General features: G+C 41.1%; 1 protein-coding gene across 1 annotated transcript in view; it reads left to right on the top strand.

Annotated features, from left to right (window-relative positions):
- The window catches only part of LOC135195029 (serine-rich adhesin for platelets-like), a 155,544-nt gene that overhangs the window by 82,141 nt on the left and 46,037 nt on the right, over positions 1–27,366 (top strand). Inside the window, exons 11-13 of the mRNA XM_064221342.1 lie at positions 10,941–11,603; positions 12,631–12,864; positions 25,017–25,163. Coding sequence (XP_064077412.1) covers positions 10,941–11,603; positions 12,631–12,864; positions 25,017–25,163 — 1,044 coding nt within the window. The remainder of the gene's footprint in view (positions 1–10,940; positions 11,604–12,630; positions 12,865–25,016; positions 25,164–27,366) is intronic.

Below are 27,366 nucleotides of genomic sequence, written 5' to 3'. Positions count from 1 at the left end.
ACAAGAAGGAGCTCCTACGCCAATGCTTCTCCTCTTCGTCTTCTCCCTCTCCAAAGAGAGGTTGGAACTCCCCGGATGCGTCGCGCCCGTTGAAGAGGGCTTGGAAGGCTCCCTGCAGTCCTTTGGCTTCTAGTCCGGAGGTTTTCCCGGAAGAATCATCGGTGGAGGCGAAGAAACCCAAGAAATCCTGTGATCGTTCTTCTTCTCGCGCTCCGCGCTCGGCACCTGCTTCCGAGGAAGAACAACAAGATTCTCCTACGAGAGTACTCGCGGGACTTCAAGCTCAGATCACGGCACTAGCAGACTCTCTAGCAGTTAGATCACGTAGGAAGAAGGACGTTTCTCTTCCGATCAAGAGATCTAGGCGCCGCTCTTCAGAGGATCGTTCTCCTCTTTTTAGGCGTTCTCCTTCATATGGGGAGGTTTCGTATGAAGGTAGGGGCTCGCGTGAGCGCCCTCGCTCGCCTGGCTCTCTTTCGACTTCAAGGCGCCAAACATCGGTAGGACGCTCTATGGAGAAAGAAGTTTTTTCTCCAGATTGGATTCCCGCTTCCGGTAAGCGCATTGCACCTGCTCATCACGCTATTTCTTCAACTCCCTCGTGTGAGACTTCTCCTCAGCAGCCTCAAGATCCTAGAAGGCGCCCTTATACAAGTAGGCGTTCTTCTTCCAGATGTCACTCTCCTCGAGTGTCGGATCGTGACTTCTCTCCTGACAGGCATCAAGAGTCTGGTAGGAGTCGTGTGCATGATAGACGGCCTGCTGTTAGCCGCTCCCCGCAAGGTAGGCGCCAAGAGCCTACTGCACATCGATCTCCTAGTAGGCGCTCGTCTCTTTTAAGGCGTCATACTCCTGATTATTCTCCTCGGGGCAGACAACAAGAGTCTTTCAAGCGCCCTTCTCCGTGTAGGCGCTCTCCCGCTTCTAGGCGCACTACTCCTGACCGTTTGTCTCTTGGTAGGTACCAGGAATGTCGGAAGCGCCCTTCTCCAGGTAGGCGCTCGTTAGCTTTGAAGCGCCCTTCTCCTGAATGTTACCCGCTTGTTAGACGTCAAGAGTCTCGCAAGCAGCCTTCTCCTAGTAGGCGCATTTCGCCTTCCAGTCGAACTTCCGTTGATCGTACGCAACTGGACAGGTATGGAGAGCGCTCTGCTCTCGATAGGCGCTCTTCTCCTGGCAGCCGCTCACCTCAGGATAGGCGCAAAGAGTCTAGTAGGCGCTCGCCTCCTCGTAAGCGCCCTGTGGATGTTTCCGAGGATTCTCGGAGTAGGAGCCCTACCTCTCCTTCGGCTGAGATTCCGTCTACCTCAAAGAGGGAGTCTCATCGTAGACAACCCAGATCTTCTCATCGTTCTCCAGTGGATGTGAACTCTTCTAAGAGAGGGCGTTCTCCAACCTCTCGCTCAACTCCTACTAGGATCCCTTCGTCACCTAAGGATCTTCCGCGCTCGCCTCGACAAGATGTCCTAGAAGGTTCGGATGAGGAACCGAACACTTCTGCTGCTGTGTCTTCTTACAAGAAGCTTACAGAGCTACTTTTGCAAGTTTTTGGGGATTCCCTTACTCCTACGGCTCCCTCCTTCTCCTCACTCACTTTTTTCAACGGCGAAAGACAGCGAAGAGTTCTTCTTGTGTGAGGATGAAGCCAACTCTTTCAATGAAGAAGGCACTGAGGAGTTTTGGTTCCTGGATGGCTTCCAAAGAAGAAGCGGGGAAAAACGATGTTCGCTTTTCCTCCTTCGAAGTTATCAGGACGCGCTGGTTTCTGGTACGAAACAGGAGAGTCCTTAGGATTGGGTCTACCGTCTTCGGCTGATTCGGGTTTTTCGGCGCTGGTAGATTCGACAAGGAGAACTGCCCTTAACTCTGCTAAGACAACTTGGGCAATGAATGAATTGGATCACATGCTAAAAGGCATGTTTAGAGTGCTAGAAGTATTTAACTTCCTTGATTGGTCGTTGGGGGTCCTAGCCAAGAAAATTGAAGTGCCAGAGTCATTTTCGCCAGAAGATCTCATGTGTGTTTTGTCTTGTATGGACAAGTCGGTAAGAGACGGAGCGAGTGAAATCGCCTCCCTGTATGGGGCCAGGATCGTGAAGAAGAGGTCTGTTTATTGTTCCTTCTTAACGAAGTCTGTCTCCCATGCCCAGAGGTCTTCTTTGCTGTTTGCTCCTCTGTCTGCTCAGTTGTTCCCTAAACATCGAGTGCAGGACATTTCGAGATCACTTTCGGCCAAAGCCACCCAGGACCTTTTGGCACAGTCGGCAAGAAAACTCGCCCTTCCTTCCCTACCAAGGCTAAGAAGGAAAAGGCAAGTGTTCGAGAACCCTTTCGAGGGGCGTCTTCATCAAGAACCTCTACGTTTAGAGGTCGTAGACCTTCAAGAAGGGGTAAGACTTTCGCCAAGTCTGTTAAAGCCCCCAAATAACTTGCAAGTCCTTTTAAACAACGGTGGGCGCCAGACTCTTAGAGTTTGCAGAAGTCTGGGCCCAAAAAGGGGCGGATCCTTGGACCCTTTCTATTTTGAGGAGAGGTTACCTCATCCCTTTCGTCGAAAGACCTCCCTTGACGACCATCCCAAGGGAACTGACGGCCAGGTACAGAGACCCCATCATGAATCAAGCTCTCCATCTAGCAGTAGATCAGATGCTGGAGAAGAAGGCTATCGAACTAGTGACAGACCATCATTCATCGGGTTTCTACAACCGCCTTTTCCTAGTTCCGAAGTCCTCGGGGATGGAGACCGGTGTTGGACGTAAGCGCCCTAAACTTCTTCGTAGAAAAGAAGAAGTTCACGATGGAAACGCCTTCATCAGTGCTGGCAGCACTTCGTCCAGGGGACTGGATGGTTTCCTTGGATTTACAGGACGCTTACTTCCACGTACCGATCCATCCTTCCTCGAGGAAGTTTCTCAGATTCATGATGGGGGGGAAAAATTTTTCAGTTTAGGGCTCTGTGTTTCGGCCTCTCGACAGCCCCTCAAGTGTTCACGGGGATTTTGAGGGAATGTGGCTCAATGGCTTCATTTGAAAGGGGTGAGGATATCCATGTACCTCGACGATTGGCTAATAAGGGCCAATTCAGAAGATTGTTGTTTGAAGGACTTACAAGTAACTTTAGAATTGACGAAGGCTTTGGGACTTCTCGTCAATTTCAAGAAGTCGTCACTAATTCCCGAGCAAGAGTGTGTGTATCTCGGGATACAGATGAACTCTCTGAGTTTTCGGGCTTTTCCCTCTCAGGAAAGGATAGCCCGAGGATTCGAGAGAGTAACAACCTTCTTAGGGAAAGAAGTATGCACAGTGAGGGAGTGGATGAGTCTGCTGGGGACGCTCTCCTCGCTGGAGCAATTCGTTTCCCTAGGAAGGTTGCACCTGAGACCGCTCCAATTCTTTCTTCATCGGAATTGGAGTCGTCGTTCTCAGGATTTGACGTTCTCCCTGTCGTTATCCCAGGACGTCAAGAAACATCTCTTATGGTGGACAGATCCCAACCTCTTTGCGAAGGGAATGTCTCTTCAATCCCAGACCCCCAACCTGGTGTTGTTCTCCGACGCGTCGGACACAGGGTGGGGGGCAACTCTGGGAACCAGCGAAGTGTCAGGTACCTGGGTGGGGGACCAGGTAGCCTGGCACATCAACAGAAAGGAGTTGATGGCTGTGTGGTTGGCTCTGAAGGCTTTCGAGCCCAAAGTCAGAAGATCGGTAGTGCAGGTCAACGCGGACAACACTACAGCTCTGGCATATATCAGGAAACAGGGGGGACGATTCCTTCTCCCTGTACGAGACAGCAAGAGACCTTCTGTGGCAGAAGAAAGAGGAATCAAGCTTCTCACCAGGTTCGTACAGGGAGAAAGGAATGTAAGAGCAGATCTCCTCAGCAGGAAAGATCAGGTCCTTCCCACAGAGTGGACCCTTCATCTGGATGTATGCCAGAGCCTGTGGAAGTTATGGGGCAGGCCACACATAGACCTCTTTGCCATGTCAAAGAACAAGAGGCTGGATCCTTACTGCTCTCCGATATCGGATCCAGAGGCATTAGCAATAGATGCTCTTCTTCTAGACTGGAACGGACTCGATGTCTACGCGTTTCCCCCTTCAAGATCCTGGGGCTAACCATCAAGAAGTTCGTAGAGTCCGATTCAACGAGAATGACCTTAATCGCTCCCTTTTGGCCGGCCCAAGAATGGTTCACAGAGGTACTGGAATGGTTGGTGGACCTTCCAAGATCGCTCCCGCTAAGGAGCGATCTACTCAGACAACCCCACTTCGACAGGTACCACAAAAATCTCCTCGCTCTCAGTCTGACTGGCTTCAGACTGTCCAAAGTTTGGTCAGAGCGAAAGGCTTTTCAGCAACAGCTGCTAAAGCAATCGCAAGAGCGAGGAGACCTTCCACCTTGCGTGTATACCATCAAAGTGGGATGTCTTCAGACGTTGGTGCAAGAGGAAGAACATTTCCTCTTCCAGTACCTCTGTGACCCAAATTGCAGATTTCCTTATTTTCCTCAAAGAAGAATGTCATCTGGTTGTGTCAACTATTAAGGGATACCGCAGTATGTTGGCGGCGGTATTTCGGCATAGAGGCTTAAATATATCCGATGATAAGGACCTGCATGATCTTATTAGATCATTTGAAACCATTAAGCGTCCTCAGTAGTACCGAACTGGAATCTAGACGTAGTTCTACAATTCCTTGGATCGTCTAGATTCGAACCTCCTGGCTTAGCCTCTTTCAAGGATTTGACGAAGAAGGCTATCTTCCTTTTGGCCCTAGCTACAGCTAAGAGAGTGAGTGAGCTCCAAGCTATCGAGGGCAATGTAGGGTTTAAGGAAGATTCTATGGTGTGTTCGTTTCTTCCAAATTTCCTTGCAAAGAATGAAAACCCATCACGGCCTTGGCCCAGGAGCTTTGAAGTTCGTAGTTTATCTTTTCTAGTAGGGGAAGAGCCTGAAAGAACTCTTTGCCCTATGAGAATTATGAAGTATTTCCTTAAGAAGGAAGGAACAACTTAAGGTTAATCAAGATGTGCTTTGGTGCTCTGTAAAGGACCCCACTCGGCCCATGTCGAAGAATGCTCTTTCCTTTTTTCTGAGAAGCCTTATTACAGAGGCACATGTTGCCTGTAAGGAAGAACATTTTAGACTACTGAAAGTGAAAGCTCACGAGGTGAGAGCCATCGCAACTTCGCTTGCATTCAGAAAAAAATATGTCTGTGCGGAACTTGATGGAGGCGACTTTTTGGAGATGCCAATCGGTTTTTGCAAACCACTACCTACGTGATGTAAAAATCACATATGATAAATGCTTCGCCTTGGGTCCTTTCGTATCGGCGGATTCGGTGCTGGGGCAGGGAGCTGAAACTTATCCTGTGTAAATTTTTTATATGTTACCCTATATTTTATATTGTTGTTTTTTGGTTGTCTGAAAGAGGTTGCAGGAGGCACCTCTTTTTGTCATAATATTAACCCCTTGTATTTTGGTTAGGTGGTCTGGTGGGTTTTGGCTCCTTGCAGAGGTAGTGGTAAGGATCTGTTAGGTAAGCGGACAAGGTCCCTCTAACAGGATCCGACTTGGATTCTACCACAATAGGGGATCACATATCCCAGTGGTAGATCCGAGAGTCTTTCAGCATCAGGTCACGTCCTAGCTGTAGCTCTCCAGGCAATGCAGACTCAGAGATAGTATCTGTGAAGTCTTCATCCTGAAAAGGTGAGAACCAAGGTTTTTATATCCTACAACATTAGTTGTTTCCCGTCTTACCTGTATTATTTAGCTGTCTCTTACCCTCCACCAAGGGTGCCAATCAGCTAAGTATATATCTGTCAGGGAAGTTCATGTACAAAAATGATATTGTTAAACTACAATAAAGTTTTGTACATACTTACCTGGCAGATATATACGATTAATGGCCCACCCAGCCTCCCCTCAGGAGACAGTGGAAGAGAAAAATCTGACAAGCTAACGGGAGTGGTTCGTACATCCGCCACCCAGCGGCGGGTAAGGTAGACCACCTGACCTACCTGTCGCGTGTGCCGCGAGATTTGAAATTCTGTCGGGAACGTCGGAGACTATAGCTAAGTATATATCTGCCAGGTAAGTATGTACAAAACTTTATTGTAGTATAACAATATCATGTTTATCCAGAATTGAATTAAGCATACATAGTTTTAATATCTTTGTGAATGCAATTTACTGAGCTTGTTATAAACCCAAATTTAATGGGACTTTTATGAAATATTGGTATGAAAGGTAAATCTTCTGAGAAAGGTACCACTTCATAAACTTAATCATATCTACAAAACATTTATTTATATTTTTTTATCAATATTGCACCCCTTGAAGTTTATTAATAGGTTCTGTTTTTGAGATTAAAACTGGAACATATTTTTGAAATGTAAATACTAAAGTTAATGTACTGTTAGGCTATGGTACAGGTAATACTACATATTTCTTCTAAATATTCCCAAATTTTTAAAATTCACATTGATTATATTTGGAAAGCTATTAATTTTATCCAAAATATTTTTTATTGGCTATATTTTCCATCCCATAAATTGCCCACTATTTATAGTATTTTAAAATATGAATGCTAATATTTGTGCAACTGTAATAACCACAATGCTCTCTTAACTTCTTGAATTCTTTGCTCTTGTTTGGATACGCTTGTCAGTACAAAGCTGGAAGATCTTCTAAGTTAAAAATTTTTAAGAAATTGTGATGCCAGGTACCGGTAAACGATATAATAATAGAAATAATATATTTGCTATTAATAATCAAAATGGACTGCCACTAAATTTTGGTATGGTCACCAATCCACTGATTCTCTAAGTATCCCAAAGTTGATTCATGGCCAAGATCTAATGTTGAGTTCCCCTTTGAAAAACACATGCCCTACAATACCCTCCAGATACTCACAAACATTAGGCAACAATGTTGCTAGGGACTTTAATACTTGAGATGTATTTAAAAAACATATACTAATGACAGGAACTTGCATATTTTTTCTGATTATCATTAGTATATTAGTAAACTTGATTTTAAATTCACTCATATTGAAATAAAATAAATAAAATAATTACTCATAAAAATGACAGATTTATTGGAAAAATTCTATATATATATATAATATATATATATATATATATATATATATATAATATATATATATATATATATATATATATATATATATATATATATATATATATATATATATATATATATATATATATAATATATTTTTTTTCAATAAATCTGTCAGTTTTATCAGTAATTATTCTATTTATTTAATTTCAATATGAGTGAATTTAAAGTCAAGTTTACTAATATACAAATGATAATAATCAGAAAAAAATATGTAAATTCCTGTCAATAGTATATGTTTTTGAAATACATCTCAAGTATTAAAGTCCCTAGCAACATTGTTGCCTAATGCTTGTGAGTATCTGGAGGTTATTGTAGGGCATGTGTTTTTCAAAGGGGAACTCAACATTAGATCTTAACCATGAATCAACTTTGGGATACTTAGAGAATCAGTGGATTGGTGATCATACTGAAATTTAGTGGCAGTTCAGTTTTGATTATTAATAGCAAATATATTACAGTAGACCCTTGACTCACGAACACAATCCGTTCCTAGACCTTGGTCGTGTTCCAAATTGTTCGTGACTCGGAGCTAATTTCCCCATAAGGTTTAATGGGAATAATATTAATTGGTTCTCGACCCCTACGAACCAATATATATTATGTATATTTTGCCTTATTTTACACAGATAATGTAAAAGTCAGTGTAAAAAACCTTAATATATCTAATAATATAAATTTAAAATGGTAAACTAACACTATAAAAACGTTTGTAAAGTGAACACTTACTATGACTGGCGAGACTTCTGGCTTGACGGACAAGAGAAGAGGAGGGTGGTGGGTGGGGAGGAGGTTATTGTGCGGAAGGAGACCCTCCCCCATCCAGGTCGGGGAGATCTCGTTCCGGAGATTCAACTCTTCTAGGTTTTTTTGGTGAACGTTTAATCACAAACTTATCCAATGTCTGTTGCCTTTTCCTTCCTTGCATAACTTTTCTGAAATGGCTCATTAAATTTTCATTGAGCATATTCACGATCCTGTTCGTAACAATTTTGTCCGGATGATACAATTCAAGGAAGCACTGGACATCATTCCACTTTTCCAATGCGGCTTTTATCACATCACTGCTGACATCTGTAACTTCCTCCCCAGCCTCCTCTTCGTCAGTTGATTGCTCCCGAGCAAGTTGCTCCTGCTGCTCTTTGTGGAGTTGAACAAGTTCGTCCGCAGTCAAATCTTCTGAATGTTCAGCGACCAATTCTTCAACATCTTCGTCGTTGACTTGTAGACCCATACTGTTGCCCATGGACACAATTTCTTGCACAATCTCTGCATCGAAGCCCTCAAAGTCACGGACAGTTACGCACTGGGGCCAAAGTTTCCGCCACGCAGAATTTAATGTGCGGTACGTAACTTCAGTCCATGCGTTATCAATGAGGGTTATGCAGTGAAAAACATTAAAGTGCTTCTTCCAAAATTCTTTTAAGGTTAATTTTGTCTCTTCAGTTACACGGAAGCATCTGGAGAAGAGCGCCTTCGTATATAATTTCTTAAAATTGCTAATGACTTGTTGGTCCATGGGCTGGAGAACAGAGGTCGTGTTGGGTGGAAGGAACTTGAACTGAATGAAGTCATGTTCACTGCAGTCAGCCAAGTACGAAGGGTGTGCCGGGGCATTATCCATGATCAGAAGGCACCGCAGGGTAGCTTGTTCTCTGTTTAGTACTGACTCACGGTCGGCGCAAACACTTCATCAATCCACTCCATAAACAAGTTCCGTGTCACCCATGCTTTTGTATTGGCCCTCCACATTACAGGCAGTCTGGCCTTATTTACGTTGTGCTGCTTAAAGGCACGCGGGTTATTTGAATGGTAGACAAGTAGCGGCTTTAGTTTCAAGTCGCCACTTGCGTTTGAGCATAACAAAAGCGTAAGCCTATCCTTCATTGGCTTGTGGCCTGGGAGCGCCTTCTCTTCTTGGGTGATAAATGTCCTGTTGGGCATCTTCTTCCAGAAGAGGCCCGTTTCATCACAATTGAAAATCTGTTGAGCGACGTATCCTTCGGCCTCCACGAACTCGGCAAACTCAGTCACGAATGCCTCAGCAGCAGCCTTGTCTGCGCTAGCAGCCTCACCATGCCTAATTACAGAGTGAATTCAGTTCTCTTCTTGAAGTTATCAAACCACCTTTACTAGCCTTAAAATCATCTGGCGTGGCACTAGTAGAAGGAGTTTCCTTCAGCAAACTCTGATACACTTGCCGAGCTTTTCTCGCAGATGATCGGCTCGTTTACACTATCACCTGCCATCTGTTTCTCATGTACCCACTTCAAAATTATTTTTTCTGCCTCTTCGAGGTTTGCGATCTCATCTTGGTTAGTACTGTCACTCCCTTCGCAACATTTGCTTCTTTAATGGCATCCTTGTTTTTCAAAATTGTCGAAATTGTCGACTTGGCCATCTTGTACTCACTTGCGATATCGGTCACGCGAACACCATGTTCAAACTTTTCTATAATTTCTTTCTTTATTTCAATGGTTATCTTCCTCTGCACCCTCTTCTCACCATCACTCTTCACTTTCTTACTTTCACCACCACTCTTCACTTTCTTAGGGCCCATTATGAAGAAAATCACAAGTTTTAGCGCAAAAAATGCTAAGCGAATTGACGAACGTCTTGTACACAATGAGATGAGACAAAGAGCGATGCGTGGTGACGCCGTGCGTGGGCGGCTGGAGGATGGCTGTTCCCATGGCAACTCAAACGCTCTCACGTGTGCTGGGCGATTTCGTGCATTTTTCAAATGTTTGTGTCTAAAAATTAGTTTGTGAAACAAAGTGAATTGTTATTTTCCAGAAATTTCCAGCATTTTTCAAATGTTCATGTCTCAAAATTAGTTCATGACCCAAACAGAATTTTTATTTTCCGCATTTTTTTTTTTTCGTATCTCAAAGTTAGTTCGTAGGTCAAGGGTGAAATTTTACCTATAATTTTGGTCGGGGATCGAGTTGTACGTGGGTCAATGCGTTCGTGAGTCAAGGGTCTACTGTATTTCTGTTATGATATAGTATATCTTTATGGTTTTGGTTGATAACTTTTTAATAATAAGAAATCCTGCTAAATATGGTTTATTATTATTCGAAGTAAATGAACTATATTATTATACCTACCATAGTTTTAGATATGTAAAACAAAACTTACAGGTATTGTATATAATTTTTCTTTTGCCATTTCCTGATACTGTAATGAAAAAATTTATACCTTAAAGGGTAAAAAATTTAAGTTTTTTTTATTATGTAATGTATCTTAAGAAGTTAAAATGGCAGTTAGACAAAAAATGTCTCCCATAAGTTTTACAAAAATAATTTTTAGTGTAAATCATGAGCAAAATTGTTAGTTTCCTGGCTTGTAATTATTATTAAGCTTGGCTGAAATATACTAATAACAAATTAAAGGAAATCCCTGCAAAATCTTGATATATCATGTATATAATGGAGTCTCATGTAATTCCCGCTGCTCATTCAATGCAATAGTATTTGTTTCTATTTTCACTTTATCATTATTTTTATGTATTTTAAAGTTGAGGACAATTATAGTCTTAATATATGAAGAATACTGGATGTACTATAAGCAAAAAAGGAGATACTAACTAGTTGACAAAAGTAAAGGTCACCCAATATGTTGACCTAGGATGTAGCGCATTAATAGAATCCCAAACCATATGCTACTATGAGTTTACACTGTATTAGATTTGAGTAAAATAAAAGTTTATTGTCATTTGTATTAATTTTTCAACTTGTAAGACAGTTTTTTCATGTGTATAAAGTGTATAATACAAAACTTTCTATTTTCAGTTTGGCCAGAACAAAAAAGTAAACTTGGAGTATGAATTTGTGAATTTGACAGATGAAGAGAAGGTTGATAGCCCTTCAAGTATACATTCATCCAAAGAGAGCTTGAGTATTAGCCCAGCAAAGAGTGTGAACTCTGTCACCCAGATAGTGGCAGGTCTCTCCACTCCCACTGTATCATCAGTTGGGCTGTCATCCACTGGAAATGCAAATGCAGGTATAGACTCACCCACGGAATGTAAAAATCCATCGCCGGGAAGTGAAGATTCCCAAAAAAAGGAAAGCAAGATTTTGTCAGAAGAAAAACACGTTTCTGTAGAAAATTTGTCTGGGATGTTGCAGCAACTTCTTTCAATGGCAAGAGTTATTTTAGCTAAACCACCAAGTGACTCATGCTCATGTGGTCATGTTTGTGGCCGTGGGGGAGGTGGGTTACGAAGTCCTGCATCAGGTCGAGGTCAAGGGTTATGTGGAGTAAGTCGCAGTCCAGGAAATACAAAAAGCCCTCGTAATTGTAGGGTGGGTGCTGTAGGCGCTCAGAGTCCAGGGGGAGCGCACAGCCCCATCTCACAACCAGCTGGTCGCAGTCCCTTAGGAGCCAAGTCTCTCAAGGAGCGCAGCAAACCAGCCTCGGCAAAGAAGTTGATTCCTGATTCTGTGGTAGAGGTAATTTTTATTTCTGGGTAGAAATTTGGTAAAAATTTTATAAGTAAATGTTCAGTATGTGCAGAGCATTCTAATGAAAATAAAGGTGATAGTGAAAGAGTTGAGTAATTGGCAAGTTTAGAGTGCTTGAATTAAATAAGAATGGATTTTAGCTTGTTAAAGTGTGTCTGTTGGAGGCATAATGCTTTAGCTTTTAAACATTGGACAAAAAGGCTATTGAAATGTTATATTATTGCAGAATAAAAGAAAGGTGTTACTTTAGATGTATGGAAATGGTTTGATTGTGAGGGAAAATAAAGAGGGCTTTTGTGAAAACATACATTAGACTGGGCTGCTGTGTTATGGTTGGCTCTGTTTAATTTCTTTATCAGTTGAAAATTGAGAATGGTGGCTGTTGAATGTGTTTAAGGATGGAGAGATGAGTTAAGTTTGAGGAAGAAAAAGAGACAGGTAAAGATTTTGAAAGGGGAAAAAGGGTTGCATGTAAGATGTGTAGTAGCTACTGTTTGTGGGTGATGCAGTGTTAGTTGATAATACTGAAGATAAGCTGCAGAGAAGGGTGAAAGTTTAAAGCATTTTCAAAGGGAAGACATCGTGATGGAATGTTGATGAGGAAACAATATACTGTAAGCACGCGGAAACCAGGAACGTTAGATGACTGAACACTACATCATTTATCATGAGATAATTGAAGCAGTGACTTACAGGTTTTGTGATATGGATTAAGTGTCACAGGATTGGTGAAGCAAGTAATGCTGTTGGAGTATGCTAATAGTATCAGAATGAGTGGAAAGATGGATTAACTTGATATACGTAAATGATATTGTCCTGTTAACAGATTGGAAGAGGTAATGTTTTGAATGTGAATGAACTCTAATTTTGAGTCCAATGCAATTTAACTCCAGTCTAGTTGAACTAATCATAAGTTGTATAAACTATGTGAAAATGATTTTTTTTTTATATTTTAGTTTACATAACCTTGACTATGAATAAAAGTAACTTGAAAATGGATTTTCTTTTTTTACAGATGGATGGAAAAGCTGAGCTGCCTCTCTTAAATTCATCTTCATCACTGAATGCAAACGCTGCAGTTACTGGTCAGGATCAAGGGTCAAAGGTACCAGTAACCAACATTGATAGTATAAAAGGAGTGAAAGTAGTGGGTGGATCTGGAGGTGATGGAGGTGAATTTAGGGTACCCACAGCACCAGCTCCTCGACCAGTTCAAGCACAACAAGCCAGCTTTAATGCTCAGCTTACAGTAAGTGTTTCTCATGTTGTCTGTTGATAACAAATAGTTAGATGATAAGTTTAAAATTTTGTTTTTATAAAAGTAACTTACCAAGTAATTACTTAGCTAACGAATAGCCTCGCACAGCATCCTAAAATTTAAAATATTTGTGTACGAGTGACTGTTGCAATGCGTGGTTGACAGGTTCTGCCCACCGTAGCAGGAACTTGTGAATGACATTAGCCGATAGCACCATTCTTCTTTATGCCGCGCAGCTGACATGATGTTGTCTTACGCTTCCTATGTTCGCCGCTTTCTAGTTGCCTGAAGTTGGTGATGTACTCGCTTTAGCTGATTTTCTTTCTGTGCTGTTTTATTATTTTGGTTGGCTTTACCATTATTAGTTTTGTTCTCTTAGTTAGTTTATCAGTATGTTTATTTCTAGTACTTCCAGTCTTCGCTATTGCAGAGAAGGCTGCAAGACTCTACTGACCAAGTTTTGCTATGATGCACACACGAGGTGCACCAAGTGCAGAGGTCAGGTATGTCAAGAGAGCGTACATGTGATGAGCGTAAGGAGTGGGATGAGAGTAGGTTGAAGTTTTCAGTCCCACCATAATAGGTTGAAGAAAAAATAGGATTAGGAAGGCGGCCGCTAGAGCTGAAGCTAGGGCCTCTGTTAGCAGGGACTCTTCCCCTAGGCCTAAGACTGATAGAAGTTCACTCTTGACGTGGTTCGGAAGTCACGTAAAGCCGTTGGTCCCACTGCTGAATAACCACAGGTTCCATGCAACGTAAAAGCACCATACAAACAAACAAACCTAGGCCTAAGACAGATTCCGGTCTGCCTCTTCCTTCTACTCCTGGGAATAGTCTTTCTCCTATCCTTAACCCTCATTCTTTCCTTCCTGCTCCAGTGCTCAGCTCCCATGCTTCTGAACCCAATGCCATTGCCAGTCTCAAGTCGAGGATTAATAAGTTTGATGTCAAGTTTAATCTAGTTTTAAGTTCTGTCGCGGAGTTGGGAGCGTCCCTTAGGGGCCTCATGAAGTGGAGAAAGTGAGATCTGACAAAGTGCAAAGTGAAGTGTCAGTGGAGGAGGTGGTTCCCTGTCCCATAGGCTCTCTTAGATGAAGGTCAGTGTCCCGCTTCCCTGCTACTGGGAAAAGACATACTGAAAGTCCAAGGGAGGCTGATGGGGTTTGCCCAGGGGCTGCTGTCCCCCCTCTGTCGGTCCTGTTGTTAAGTCAAGTCCCAGGGCATGACTGACTTCTGTTGGAAAGGCTTATCTGTGGATGTACGCTGCTTGTCATCAAGTTCCGACTCAGAGTCTGATCTCGGGCATTGTAGACGCTACAGTAACGCCTCTAGGCCTTTGAAGAGGCATGTGAGAGTTCCCAGTGCCAATCAAGCGGCATATGAACTCTTACGACGCCCTTCCTTCGTGTAGCTTTAGGGTTGACCCTTAGTTTTTGCACCTGTGGGACTTTCCTGTACTGCCTACTCCCAGGGACTCAAAACGTCAGAAGTCCTGTGTTAAGCACTTGTCTCCCAAATGTATGGATGGACGCGCTCCCACTCCCGAGAGCCCAGTCCCAGGGGTGCTCCTATCTCCTACTGTGCGCCCACCACTGACTGCCGCACCACCAGTACTCGCTCCCACTTTGCCTACTCTCACTTCCACACTGCCTGCTTCTGCTCCGTGATGACCGCTCCCGCTCCCACAATGTCTGCTTTCGCACCTGCCCCCTTGGATTCTTCTGCTTCAGGACATCGGCAACAACAGACCTCTGCTACGGAATCAGAAGATCCCTCTCTTTCTCCCCTGAAAAGACAGGGACAATCCCCTAAGATGGCGGACGATCTTTCTCCAGTTTCTTCGGAGGATGAGGAAGAGGGGCATTAAGATTTGGCCCAACTGACTGCATACAAGACCCTGGATTCTTCACTTCTCCTTTGTTGCTGGGCTCTTCATTCATAATGTCGAAGAGTCAGCAGGAACTTGCTCTCCTTCCCAATATGGTACTGTCCACTTCCTCCAGGAAAGCATTGAAGGTAGTCAAGGAGTGGCTGTCAATGAAGAGGAAACAAGGGGAGGCGACATTTGCGCATCTCCCTCTCACCTTATACAGAGTTTCCATAGGCCTTATGACACTGCCAAGGGTTTCTATTCATCGGCGGAGCTGGATCACCTCGTCAAGAGGTTCTTCCTTGACTAGCAGTGGGTGCTCTTGCTAAGAAGATGGAGAATGCCACAGAGATGGTTGACTGTTTCAACAGACATTCTGAGCCTGCTTTTGTGCACAGATAAGGCTTTCCATGATGGCGCAGCAGAGTTTGCATCTCTCTTCACCTTCGGCAAATAGCTGCAGCCCCACAGAAGAAGTCAACGCAGGATCTCCTTACTCAATCGTCTTGCTCCAAGCCTTCTTAGTCTGTGCCCTTTTGTCCAAAGTTTGTCTCTCCACTCCAGCAGCAATCTCATTCAAGACCCCACTCCAGCCTGCACTTCCATCAGAAGTCTGTCACGAAGCACTCTGGCACCAAGTCTCAATCGAAGAAGTGAGCAAGAAGTCCTTTGTGCCCCAGTTGGAGCCAGACTCCTCTAGTTTTGGAAGAGGTGTGTTTGCAGAGGAGCAGAGTCATAGATCATCAGGGTGTTAACCCTTAAACACCTATTGGACGTATTTTACGTCGACTAAAATTGTCTGTTGTGTGCTTAATTGACATATTTTACATCGACCAAAAAAAGTTTTTTAAATATTTGCGTAAAAATAGTTATAGGCCTACTTGGCAAAAAATTTCGAATCGCACGCCTTGAGGGATGCTGGGAGTTCACGGATCATGCTGTTGTTTTGTTTACAAGCGTTACCCAGCCGTGCATGCGCGAATTGCGTTCTTCTCACACCAGCAAGCATCAGTGACGCGTTGTCCGAGAGCGATCTCTAGCCCCATTCATGTTTTGCCGAACTTTTGCGAGTGTAAGTATTTGTGGTGGCACAAGACGTATGTAGAGATATCCCAACGTTGTCTGGAGGGCGAAAGGCGCGTTTTGCCTGTTGGTAGGGATCGTGTGACGCATGTTTTGGACTTGGATGCTGGAGAGAGAGGTACCAAGCACCCAAGATGACCCAGCTTCCCAATGCCATGTTGTGTGGCCTCATCTGGCCAAAAGTGTCTAAGGACTACATCGTGTGTCTCTTACGACCCCTAGGAAGCATTTGGGTGTCCTGAGGGGCATTTGTAGACATTTGGGAGGCCTCCAACAAAAGGACATTGAGGAATATTTGTTGGAGCTCGTTAGAGAGCAGGTCGCAAGTCCTCATTTTGATGGCAGTTGGTCATCTAGTGACAAGGACATCACTCCTGATGTAAGTGATGATGAATATTTGCCCCCAATGTCTGTACGGGAGTCACAGGCTGAAAGTGAGCTTGAATTTAGTGGTTTTAGTGCATAAATATTAAAACAGAAGAATTCTAAATATACGTATTTATTGGCTTCGATGATTTATTTTATATTTTATGATATCTAATTCACAATTTTTTTTTATTAAATGTATTGCATGTACTCATTTCAAATAATTATTAAGTAACCATTAACTATAAAAAAAAAAAAAGCTTCCAAATTTCTGTTTACATCCAGCACTTACGAGTATTGAACGATCGCCAAGCAATCACTTTTCCTAGTACACAGTAAGCCATAAATTTTCATTATCTCTCTTCAACTACTGAAACTACCAAAAAGTATAATAACCATTCATTTCTATTTTTTATTCTATCTTTACCTAATATTTTTTTTATTAAATGTATTACATGAATAAGTTTTTCAATTTACAGCATCCTTTTACCATTAAAATACATAAAGCACAAGGGGTAGATGCTGACCTGACCAATAGGAGAGCAGGATCTTATGGGGAGACTAGCATCAGGAACCAATGGGAGAGCGGGAGGATGGTGGCGAGTTTACTCAGTTGGCGGTGTGGGAGTTTTAAAATTGTTCTCGGTGGTCTGGGTGAATCTCGGGACTTTACAGCAACAACCTTTCGTAACTTGAGCAATTTTCGTATGTAGAACTGTAAAATTTTTCGTATTTGCTTTCGTATCTCGAGTTTTTCGTAAGTTGAGCCTTTCGTATGTCGATGTACCACTGTACTATAGAATTTACTGTACAGTACATTATAGTATTATAAATATACTGTAAAGTGAAAAAAAGCCTAGCTTTAATCCACTGGGTTTCTAGAGTATGTAAAGATATAATAAGGTTTTATACAGTGTACAGGTAGCTGTAGTGTTCAAGTTACGATAATTCGTCTTTCGATAATCCAATTTTATGAGAGACCAAATTACAATAGCCCAACTTTATCCCATCTTCTAGTTACATAAGTTCAAAAACAGCAAAAGAGAATGATAAAAGTATGGTTTTAACATTATACTCGTTGCGTAAACGTGTACAACCATGAACAACCAATCGAGAAACAATTTTTTTTTTGCCAGTACAACTGAATTGGATAACAACATTCGTTTGGCTTTATTTCAATCATCGTACTATAGTACACTATTACCGTAGTTGTTATAAATGACGTTATGTAGAATAGGACTGATAAATTGCGTTATGTAGAATAGGACTGAGATATCTTAATGTAATAACTTTATTCGCTATAGATCAAAGATCAATATAGATCAAAGATCAATTGGGAAATATACTGTTAAATTTACACCTAGTTATAGCTGAAGCTGAGAAAACTGTTCAAGCTGCTAATGACCACTATCGTGCATAGGCAACACGGATAAAACCCCAGTAAACGTATCCCATCAAACACAACCGTAGATGAAATTAAGATAAATTAATTTTAATCAAAACTACTGCGCTTGAAAGAACACATTTTACTGTTAGTTTCATGCCGATATAAGATAAATAATGTAAAGTTTGTATTACGATGATATAATGGAAAATTGAGAATGGAATTACGTAATTTTTTTACTTATATATAAACATGCCTCCAACATAATCTGTTAACAAAAAAAATTAGTTCTCAATCACAATGAGACATATTCAAGTCATATTTCCGCCTAAAAACACGTCATATAAGGAAAAATAACCATGTCTCATAAAAGTCAAGTATCAAGATATTTGTTTATACTAACTAGAAGCAAGAAAATTCCCCCAGAATTGTGTTAAATATGGCAGAACAAACTCGTATTCACCATCAGCTGATTTCCAAACCAAAACATTGGCCACTCCACGGAATACTGTCCTTGATTTACCATAGTATTTTATAATACAAAATGAGAATACTGCATACAATATTATTGGATACAGTGAAGTAATGTATAATTTCTTAAAAGAATTATGGAAAAGATGCATATTTACTTTTTCTTCTGTGCTTATCTTAATTTTCGTCGCTATGCCATCTACGTAGCAGCGGCATCTCGAGCTCGTGTGGTCGTACCTCAATATTTTGCTCGCATAACAAAGCAAAAAATTGACCGAGTTGCAGAGTTATATTTAGTACTTCTATCCCATGGAAAAACAAACAAATTGCAGTGTTGCAAAATCGAATGTTTACACGAGTTTTATCTTTTAAAATCAATTTATGCAACAGTTTTAAATATAATTTGTTATAAAAACGTGATTCAATGATATACAGTAAGTCCTCGGGTTACGCTGGTCTCGACTTACGATGTTTCGTGGTTACGAACGCGCCCCCATAAAAATATAAAAAATAATATTTTGCGTCGTTCCGTCTTGCGCGGTTTAGCGTCGTAAGCAACGTAAACAAACGCGAACTAGTTCCGGGCGCACGGCGGAAGAATACGCTTTGTGGGGGAGAGGACGGCGTCGCTTCGCTACGCTCATTCCTCGCCCATACGCCATTTTGGTTGTTTACACTGCCTCTCTCTCCCTCGTGTTGTATCGTTTTTGTAACTTTTTGCTCTTTGTTATGGCTCCCAAGCGCAAGGCGGACTCTTCTGATGGTAGTGCATCGAAGAAAAGAAAGGCCATCACCATGGAAATTAAAGTGGACATTATAAAGCGATCTGGGAAGGGAGAAACGCCAACAAACATTGGCCGCTCGCTTGGCCTTAGCCGTTCGACCGTTGCTACCACCATTATCAAAGATAAAGAGCGCATCGTTGAACATGTGAAAGGATCTGCTCCTATGAAAGCGACAGTGATAACTAAGCAGCGTAGTGGTCTAATAATTGAAATGGAAAGGTTATTGGTGCTTTGGTTGGAAGACCAAAATCAACGGCGTATCCCAGTCAGCCTTATGGTGATTCAGGAGAAGGCGAAAAGATTGTTTGAAGCGTTGAAAAAAGAAAAGGGGGAGGGAAGTGAAAGTGAAGAGTTTGTGGCTAGTAGGGGTTGGTTTATGCGATTTAAGGCTCGGGCCAATTACCATAACCTTAAATTGCAAGGTGAAGCTGCTAGTGGGGATGAGAAAGCAGCGAGTGAATTTCCTAAAGCGTTGTCTGAGATAATTAAGGAGGGGGGTTATTCTGCTCAGCAAGTGTTTAACGTAGACGAGACAGGTTTGTTTTGGAAACGTATGCCTAACCGCACTTACATCGCCAAGGAGGAGAAGTCAGCACCCGGTCATAAAGCCAGCAAGGAGAGGCTAACTTTACTTCTTGGGGGTAATGCTGCTGGCGACTTCAAACTGAAGCCCTTGTTGGTGTATCAGGCTGAAAATCCAAGGGCACTCAAGGGCATTTGGAAGGGTCAACTACCAGTAATTTGGAAGTCCAACAAGAAGGCATGGGTGACACTTGCAGTGTTTGAGGACTGGTTCGTAAACCATTTTGTTCCAAGTGTGGAGCGGTATTGCGCCTCCAAGGGTATCCCCTTTAAGGTGTTGCTAGTGCTGGACAATGCCCCTGGACACCCTGCCCAGCTGGGAGACTTCAACCCTAATGTCAAGGTGGTTTACCTTCCACCTAATACCACGGCCCTTTTACAGCCTATGGACCAAGGAGTGATTGCTTCGTTCAAGGCCTACTACCTACGAAGGACAATTGCTATGGCTTTACAGGCAACTGAAACCAAGAAGGACTTGACTCTGAAGGACTTTTGGAAATCCTACAACATCCTTGATGCTGTAAAGAACATTGCTAATTCCTGGGAGGAGGTTAAGCAAACAAACATGAATGGTGTCTGGAAGAAAATTTGTCCTCAATTTGTGAATGATTTCCATGGGTTTGAGGACACAGTTCAGCTAGTTGTCAAGAACGTTGTTGCCCTGAGTAAGGAAATCAATTTGGAGATGGAGGTTGATGATGTTACAGAGCTGCTGGAGTCTCATGGTGAGGAGTTATCTGCTGAGGACCTGATACAACTGGAGAAGCAGATGATAGAGGAAGAAGAAGAAGCACCCACCCCAGAGCCTAAGGCTTTCACAAGGCAGGACTTGATAAGAGGTTTTGCAGAGTTGCAGCAAGCGTTGTCAACTTTTGAGGCTCAGGATCCCAACTTGGACAGGTTCACTAGGGTTTCCAGAGGCGTCATGGATTTGATGCAGTGTTACAAGGAGATCTTGGATGAAAAGAGGTCGCTCTCTGTTCAGACTAACCTGGAGCAGTATTTTAAGAAGGTAGAGAGGCCTGCAGGAGATCCTGTACCCTCTACCTCAGCTGCCTCTGCTAATCCAGACTCGCCTGCCCCACAATCTCCAGCACCTTCTGAATGTTCTGCTAACCCAGACTCACCTGCCCCAGTATCTCCAGCACCTTCTGTAGGTTCTGCCTCACCTAAAGACTCACCTGCCCCAACATCTCCAGTAGTATGTTCTGCCTCACCTCAAGAATCACCTGCCTCAGCATCTCCAGTACTAGTATGTTCTGCCTCACCTCAAGAATCACCTGCCTCAGCATCTCCAGCAACTTCTGGAGGTTCTTTTTCTCTTCACTAACCTCCCCCAGTCTCTCCAGCACCGCAGCTTCCTCTCCAGTGTGCAAGCCAATCAAACTAATAAAGGTAAGGAATTGTTCTCTCGTTGTTATTGATAGGTATTTACATTAAATCATGTGGTATTTTTCAATGTTCCGACTTACGCTGAAAATCGTGTTACGACGCATCGTAAGAACGGATCAACGTCGTAACTCGAGGACCCCCTGTAAATTAAAATTTTATTATTCCGGCGCGACGGAACAACCTATTGTCTTCATCATGTGAAGGGCTGTTACAAAGACTTCTAATGGACATGTGTACTGCCTCTGTATCATATTTATGTATAAAAATTTAAAAAAAATACCTGTAATACATTTTTTATACACATTTTAAATACAAATGCATGAAACTTATAACAAAAAGCTGAAGTTTCATTAACAAAATTAGTTATAATTAGCTCCCAAATTAATAGAATATAACTAAGTGAAGTCTTTGTAAATGGATTTTTCGGAATAGCGGCGTACAAGAACGAACATGAAAAAATATCCTCTGATAATGTGGAGGGCAGTTACAAAAGCTGCCTTAATCTGTATCATATTTTTGTACAAAAATAAAAACCCTATGCATAATATATTTCCATACACATTTTAAACTTAAAAGCATGAACATTTATAAAATCGACACATCGATTGCTAAATTTGCACTTTTTTTAACTCAATATTTTCAGAAGAGCAGCAGGCGGCGGCTCACAAGAACGAACATGAAAAAACATCTTCTTTGATAACATGAAGGGCAGTTTCAAAGGCTGTCTTTGTATCATATTTATGTGCAGAAGTAAAAATACCCTATATGTAAAACATTTTTATACATATTTTAAACATAAAAGCATGAACATTATAACTCGACACATCCATAGCTAAATTTGCACTTATTTCACTCAATATTTTCAGCATAGAACAGCGTCAGAGGCATATATTTTACCCAAATACCTATGTAACAACTCGATAAAATTTTTTAATATAATTTTCATAACCTTTATGGTCTGAATGGTATTTCTACAAATGTATGTACTTGTTAGACATAACGGTGTTAGCAGCGCTGTTAACTGAAAATTGTGCCATAAAAATACTTTAAAATACCTTATTTTTTTAATGAATATATTTTATGACAGCCGTAAAACCTATTCGCCGCTAACAATTGGTCCATTACCCGCAGACCGCCTGTAGGAGTCTTTTTCTGTTTGCTACTGTAGAGATGGTAGTTACAGAGCTTCAAAAGAAAGCAACTCACAATCTCCTTGCATAGTCAACCAACTGGCCTAAGGGGACTAATCGTGCGCCTTCAATTTCTTTTGCAGCAAGAACCTCATTACTTCTTCAACCTCATCCTTTTCGAGGTGGCAAAGGAAGAACCCTACTTCGACCAAGAACGAACCCACATTCTATTAGACCAACCGGCAATAAATCTGTTACTTGACTGTCATCTGCCAAGTGGGAATCCAAGTGAGGAAAGATGGGAAAGAAGATCAGTCGAACCATGGGTGAAGACAGTGCTCAGAGAAGGTTATTTGATCCTTGTTGAGGAAAAATCCCCTTTAGCGTCTTGTCCAATTGACTTCAAGGCGTATTCAGAAAACTCAGCTCTGTCAAAGGAGGTTTTAGACCTCAAGAAACAAGCGATAAAAATGGTAGAAGACACTTCATCGGAGGGATTCTACAACAGACTTTTTGTCGTTCCTAAGGCATCAGGAGGTTGGAGGTCGATCCTGACCTTAAGTGCTCAGAACTCTTATTTTTAAACAACAAAGTTCAAAATGCAGACGAACAAGTCAGTCCTTTCGGCTATTCATCAGTGAGATTTAATGGTAACCATCGATATGGAAGATGCGTACTTTCACGTTCCAGTTCAACCAGAATCCAGAAAGTACCTGAGATTTATGTTCTGGGACCAGGTCTTTCAAATCTGGGACTGTGCTTTGGCTTGAGCTCAGCCCCCAAGTCTTCTCCCATTTGAGAAGTGTACAGAGGACTTAATAAAAACTTCAATTGGTGTAAGATTTAGGTCTACTAGTAATAAATCAAGAGAAGTCACAAATATCCCCAACTTTAGTCTGGGGATGAAGATAGACTCTCGAGTTTTTCAGGTTTTTCTGTCAGACAAGAGAATTCAGTTTTGCATCCAGAAAGTTCAGCATTTCATCGATCGCTAGTTTTGCTCAACCAACGACTAGATGAGTCTCTTGGGAACCCTCTCCTCCATTGAGATGTTCATTCCATTGGTAAGACTACATGTGAAGCCATAACAGTACCTCCTAAATAGCCAGTTGGAACAGAAAGATCCCCCCCAGATTCGTTTGCCTTCCCTATCACTCAAGAGATGAAACAAGACTTTCTATGGTGGTTAGGAGGAGGAAGGTTTCTAGTTGGAAAGTTGCTCCTTCAGCTGAACCTGAACCAAATGTTTTCCGACGTATCGGATTTGGGTTGGGGAGCGATTTGGGAGATTTGGAAGTCGTGGGGACTTGGTCTCAAGAGGAGAGGGAATTTCACATAAACATCAAGGAGCTGAAGGCAATTCAGTGACCCCTTCAATACTGTGCACCAGTGACATGCTACTCAGTTGTTGTGGTTCACTCAGACATCACGTCCACACTGGCCTACATTCTCAATCAGGGAGGGACTCACTATTTTCCTCTATTGAAGCAGCCAGAGATCTCCTCTGGACCCAGAGCAACCAGGCACAGATTCTCACTTGATTTGTTCAGGGTAAGTTGAATGTTATAGCAGATGTGTTGAGCTGTCACAAATAGGTTTTACCCACATAATGGTCACTGAATCCACAGGTGTGCACCGACCTGTGGAAACGGTGGGGAAGACCATTGGTAGACCTGTTTGCAACATAAAGAAATTATTGACTGCTCCAGGTTTGTTCCATGTATGAACAAATGAAAAATTTAGAAAATTATTTTTATTTTTCATAACTAACAAACCTGGGTTGGAAGAATAACTGAGATGTCTCGAGGCCCAGGTTGGGTCGGTGGGGTCGGTGGCTGTTCCTCATAACTCCTAACAGGACAGATGCCACCAGTTCTTTGCATATACAATTCTATTGAAATTTTTACCGTTTCCAGCTGATGCTAGAAGATATATCCTGATGTTAAGACCACTGGTTTGTTAGTTATGAAAAATACAAATTATTTTAAATATTTGTCATTTTATATTTCAGTACAAAATAAACTAGAATTTTTATATATAAAACCATGAACTTAACATTAGAAATACTAGTAATTAAAGGTGCAGATTCAATCCAAACAGAATTGAAGGCACAAATTCAATGCAAAAATGATACTGTGAACAATGCCTTGGCAAACATATTTGAATCAACTGCCCTGGACCAGTACCATACGATGAAACACTTGGAGTAATGTTACGAACATAAGCATGACAGAGTTCAAAAAAATGTTAAGCTTTTAAATTATTTTAAGCATTATCTTGCATTATTTTTCATATTTCAATAGGTATTTATATTTGTGATTTTGTTTTTAGTTGATTTTTCACTTGATGGACTTTCAGTATTTTAATTAAGTAAGCTGAATTTTATTTTTCCATATTTTTATTTACATCTAAAGCTATAAAGTTGAAACTGACAGAAGTTGAAGCAGTAATTAAGCAGTATGTATATCCATATGTATGTAATGTACTAATTAGATTCATATTGTATTGTACTGTCCAATTTAAGAGATTGGGGTGGGTAATCAATCATATTTAGAAAATCTAAATGGGATTGGTGTAGGAAATCCACCATAGCAGAAAACTTGAAAAGTTTTGTTGAAATAGAGTGCACCTTATACAGTTTGTTTATTACCATGTACAGCTATCGGAATAATTGTACAGGCAGTTCCTGGTTATATGCGGACTTTGTTAATGGTGATCTGGTTTTATGGCACTTGTCTAACGCCATAAAATCGGTGATGTATGGCGCCATAACAGGCCGAGTTTCGGTTATCAGTGCCATAAGGTGCTGATAATTGAGTTATGGCAACAAACCTAACAGAGGTGCCATTAACCGGTTATCGGCGCTATAAATCATCGCGCTTCGGTTAATAGCGGTTTTTGCTTATGAGCATCCCGCTGAGAACAGAACCCCCGCTATAACTGGGGACTGCCTGTACGTTGTTTTTTCCTGATTTCTGTTGTTCTTGACTGGTTGTCTTGGCTAAAATAGTAATTTCTTCTGAAGAATGTAATGGATCAAGTGTATGGCTGCTGGTTAATATGTGACTCTTAAATTACAGAAACTTTTACCACAGTACAATAATCGGCCTGGAAGGAGAGTGTTACGAAAGAGTTTTGTTGTTCAGCGACAGCTACCCCTTCTTCCTAAAGCTCGGGCACAACCTGCGGGGGTTATAGCCATGAAAGTGCTTCCACGTGTTATTCAGGTTAGTTTCCATGTTTTCTTTTAATAGTTACTGATGTGTTTGTGATGCAGTCCCATTATTTATTTATATTGTATCCTCATTAGTGAATGAGTGCAGATTGTAGATACTTCATTTCCAAATAAGAACTAGAACAACAAATGCTTACTGGTTGGTAGCAGAGTGTATGCTTATGACTGACAGCCATTTTCACATCAGTTAGAACCTCACTGTCTTTCCTAGGGTACCGGTAGCTGATTTCAGTCATAATTTATTACTTGGTGTTTTTGGCACATTTTTACATGCCATTTTCTGTTGCTCAAGCATTTTCATATATGTGGTTGGTAAGTTATAATTTACTGACATTCTCTAGTAGGTAATGATTACTACCAGTTATTGCACTGTTTCCCTTGTTTTTGTAGTTTTCATTTACCATATATTTCTGTGTATGTATAAGACGACCTTTAGATAAGACAAGGCAAATTTTCATAGATTTAGTATAAGATGACTTCTAAATTACAGAACCGAAATGTTTTTTGGAGAAAATGATTATTTGCAAAAGTTAAGCAGTACAACTACTATATAATAATGATGACTTAAATAATGGTTGTTTTGCTAGTTGTTATATCCAATTACAGTATTACTGTTACTATTATCATATTCTTCCTGTATTACAGAGTATAAACATTGTCATGTACGCCATTTGCATTTGATATTGTTTACATTTTGAAAATTTTGGCTGATTAAGTATTATTGATATTTTATTTCCATTAGTTGTTAGAAGAGATATAATTCAGAGATACCTTTTCTTGTAAATTAACAAAGTTTGGTTGAAAACATGCTCATATTACTTCATTGTATAAGCATTAGGTATGATTCCTCCAGTTCCAAACATCACTTTTGCTTGGCCGTTATATTAGTTTTATTCAGCCCTGGCTATAACCTGCAGCTTTAATGTACCAGTATTCTTTCTGGAGATCTACATTGCATGTGGGATGAACAAAAAGGATTTGATTTTTAGTTATGGAAGCCACCATTGAGGAATGGGCAGGTTTTAACAATTTAATGAAGCTTTTAATAAATGCTCGATAGTTACGGTAAATGATGTCAGCAGTTAGCTGTTTCTCAATTCGGTTGTATTTGTCAATAAAGGTTTACAATTGCTTCAACCAGAACCGGAGAGAGAGAGAGAGAGAGAGAGAGAGAGAGAGAGAGAGAGAGAGAGAGAGAGAGAGAGAGAGAGAGAGAGAATTATTGTACACAATTATCGTTCATATAAATGAATTGTTCTAGACAGTTACAAACAGCTTTGTGTGCTGCCTCCTTTGATGTTTGCTGCAATTTTGTTATAAAAGCATGGTGGAACGTGAAAATAGAAAGTGTCATAAAATCATTTAAAAAATGCCATAAATGGTACCGAAGATGATTTGTATGATAGTGATTACGAAGCTGAAGTTGACTTGCTAGAACCAGACTGGAATCCGTATGATGGTGGTATTGTGATGAATCTTGATATGTGTGTGAAACTTTGAATGAAAAATGAATATTATGTTACCCTAAATGTTATTACTTCCATAGTTACACTATCATTGAAATTTCTGAAAGGTAAGAAAGATAAAAGATTGCTGAGAGCACAACCGTAATGCAATGTTTGCATTTTTTCAGCTGGGATCCCAGATAAAAGTTGTTTTCATTGATAAAGAATTATTCTTCAAATAGGCTGTTTCTTATGAAGATATGCCAATATTATAAAAAGTAAAAATGGTTTTATTGCCTTTATTATCAGTTTATTTTATAATGTGAATCTTCATGTATTTTGGTGGTTATCGCACCGAGGCCAGGCCTAGCCTACCGATACACATCTTAGAATTCAAGGTTTGATTTTTAGAATTGTCGTTTAAGACGACCCCCATTTTACAGGTGAATTTTAGGGTTTAAAGGTAGTCTTATGTGCGGAAATATACGGTAATTAAATCTTTAGTAATAATTTGTCTTGGCTCTCGATATTATATATAGCTAAGGGATGCTTTGCTAAAACTAGCATACCGTTTGTTATATGCTTCACTGTCTTCTGTTGCCGATGTATGTCAGGGTTTTGGCATCTCATCTTAATGGACCTTGATTAATCAGATTTTGTTGCATATTGGATGTGTTGTTGAGTCTGAAAAACCAAAAACTTATATTTTGTACACTTCTGTTTTTGTTTTGCAAATAAAGTATCAATGGT

This window comes from Macrobrachium nipponense, chromosome 15 (genome assembly GCF_015104395.2).
Source record: "Macrobrachium nipponense isolate FS-2020 chromosome 15, ASM1510439v2, whole genome shotgun sequence".
NCBI classification, from domain to species: domain Eukaryota; kingdom Metazoa; phylum Arthropoda; class Malacostraca; order Decapoda; family Palaemonidae; genus Macrobrachium; species Macrobrachium nipponense.
Note: the sequence above shows the minus strand (reverse complement) of the source record. Positions and strands in the feature narration are given on the sequence as shown.